General features: G+C 40.7%; 1 protein-coding gene across 1 annotated transcript in view; it reads left to right on the forward strand.

Annotated features, from left to right (window-relative positions):
- Positions 1-2,591, forward strand: part of gabrr2a (gamma-aminobutyric acid type A receptor subunit rho2a) — a 45,432-nt gene that overhangs the window by 41,146 nt on the left and 1,695 nt on the right. Inside the window, exon 8 of the mRNA XM_032499823.1 lies at positions 1,003-1,211. Within this exon, the coding sequence (XP_032355714.1) occupies positions 1,003-1,211 (209 nt within the window). The remainder of the gene's footprint in view (positions 1-1,002; positions 1,212-2,591) is intronic.

Raw genomic sequence — 2,591 nt, forward strand, 5'->3', positions numbered from 1 at the left:
TTACATTGTGTGAGAGATTATTTGCTCCAAGACAGAATGTTAGTGTGAAATTGAACACTGCAGTAGGTTATATGCCAACAAAACATTTGCACAAAGCAAGCCGATCCACCTTTCCATGTTGATAAGAGCCTTAAAATGAGAAAAAAATAATTGGACAAAAAAACGCTCTGGATTGTCTGTATTTCTTTAAAATCACAATCCTCATGGATGGCGCTAAGCTCCAGACGCAGCGACGGTGGCTCTGAAAAAAATAGTCTCGGGAAGGAACTTGTTTTGGTGGAACATTCTCACCCCGCAAAAGAAAACGTCACACACAATATTAAATTAAATCAACTGTTCACACAATCCAGTAGTGGGAGCTAAATTAGCTGATACATGGTTAAACCTCATTTGCTCTTACCAGTGTATCTCTGTGTGTACTTCATCCACAGCAATCCCACCAATCGGTCCCAAAATGTCCCAGTTAGAGAGGAAATGCCGTCAAAATGTTTGTTGTAAGTCTTTGCAACCATTCCCCAAACGAACCGAGCAGGCCTGCCCTGTTACCCCATCCACAATGTCTTTAAAACTTCCCATTTTCATTGTAGCTAGCTAGCTCAAAGGTTGTTGTTAGTTCCCAAATTGAAGCAAATCTTCGAAACCATACTGGGAGTTTTACAGGCCTGTACTTATATTATTGCAGGGCTGTTGGACCACATTGCATCATATTATTTCATTTATTAAGTTTTATAACTTTCCCGGCTGAGTGTATAGCTTCAGCTGCCAAACACCGACTCACTTTTTTTTAACATTATCGCTTTTTCTGACATTTTTGTCACTTTTCAATGTTTTGGGTGCTTTTTTTTGTGACGTTTTTGGTGTTTTTTCCAAAGTTTTTTGATATTTTTGATGTTGTTGATTATCAGCGCTTATTTCTACGGCCCTTTTTTTTGGTGAAAACGGGTCAATTTGACCCAAGGACAACATGAGGGTTAAGCACAACTATGTGTGTCTTGTGTCCAGGCATCACTACGGTGCTGACCATGTCCACCATCATCACCGGAGTCAATGCGTCCATGCCCCGGGTGTCCTACATCAAGGCGGTGGACATTTACCTGTGGGTCAGCTTCGTCTTTGTCTTCTTGTCTGTGTTGGAGTACGCCGCCGTCAACTACCTGTCCACCGTCCAGGACCGCAGAGAGCGCAAGAGGAGAGAGCGGGCGCGATCTCAGGTTTGATTCTGCTTCAGTGTTTTAAACAGAATTTGAGTCTACTGGTGCAATGGTTGTTCCAAATGTACCTGTATTGCTGCCTGCACCTTTCTCCAAAACCACTGCAAAAATAATCAAGAAATACGTGATGGTCAATGTTGATATTGGAGCTAGCCAAATAGTCAGCAACACGTACGCTCCTTTGCTTGGTCTCCTCTGTGGTGCAGAGAATTAAATTCCCTCGAAGATCTATTTCAAAAAGCAAGAACATCAAAATTGCCACACACACATTTCAATTCTGGATTTGATTTGTCAATGTAATCTGTCTATAAACGTGTCTTGAGAAATGTCCCTGGGCCCGAAACGTCGACAAATTAAACCAAATGTAGAGGTAAAAAACACTGTGCTCCGTGCTGTATGATGCTGTGAGAATGACTCCGAACTGGCATGCAATATTAATAAAAAAAGGCATCTTTCTCTCCAATCATGAGCCAGAAAACGTCCTTTAGCTGGTCAAAAGGCCCAGCCACTCTTGTTGATTTTGTGCAATTTCACTTACAAGAGCCTCTGTCAGGCTGTCTGGATACACACAAAGAGAACAAGACTGAAACAAAGAGCAAGAACAATCCCAGTTTGTATTCCATAGTTAATGTTTTATTGTCAAATTACTCACTGAGTGGGTGTGAGTTGTTGGGGTTATCTGGGGATGTCAGTATAGATATTGAACTTAATTTTCATGAGTCCTGGCTGTCGGGTTCTTCACCATAGGAGGTCCTGGACTATCAGTGGATCAATGTCCACTGCTGTTTCCACACTCATTGATTCACTGTCTGATTACTTTAGGGAATGAAAAGACTCATTACATTTACTGCACACTGGAATGGATTGTCTCTGTTTTTTTTAAATTAATTTTCAAGTAACTCTGAATCATTTGTGAGCAGCAACATGAACTCTCTACGGACTATGTTTGCCAGAGTCTAGAAGACCAGAAACAGGGTTGTATACATCAGTACATACACATTATTTTGTGATGCTGAACACAAATCCACCAAAGTAATTGTAAACCATTTAGAAAGATAAGACTGGAGATGTTCTGCATTTTTATAGTCGACAAATTAAACAGGGAAATAAAGCAGCTATAGAAACTTAACTTCAGACCACAGAGATTCAGTTAGAAGCTACAATCGTAGTAAGAGACTTTAAAATATGTCTTTCTCTCCTGCACACATTACTGGATACTAGTACCTCTCTTCAGAACTCATAGATTTATAAAACAAGATCAAAAAGAATCCCTCTGATGAACCCAAAGATGATATAAGCAGTGGCAATGGTTTTAAGGGACATAATCAAAAAGATTTGCTACTACATAACAGGAAATGCCAGTGGGGGGGGGGGGGGGGG

The sequence above is a fragment of the Etheostoma spectabile genome, chromosome 20, assembly GCF_008692095.1.
Source record: "Etheostoma spectabile isolate EspeVRDwgs_2016 chromosome 20, UIUC_Espe_1.0, whole genome shotgun sequence".
Classification (NCBI taxonomy): Eukaryota; Metazoa; Chordata; class Actinopteri; order Perciformes; family Percidae; genus Etheostoma; species Etheostoma spectabile.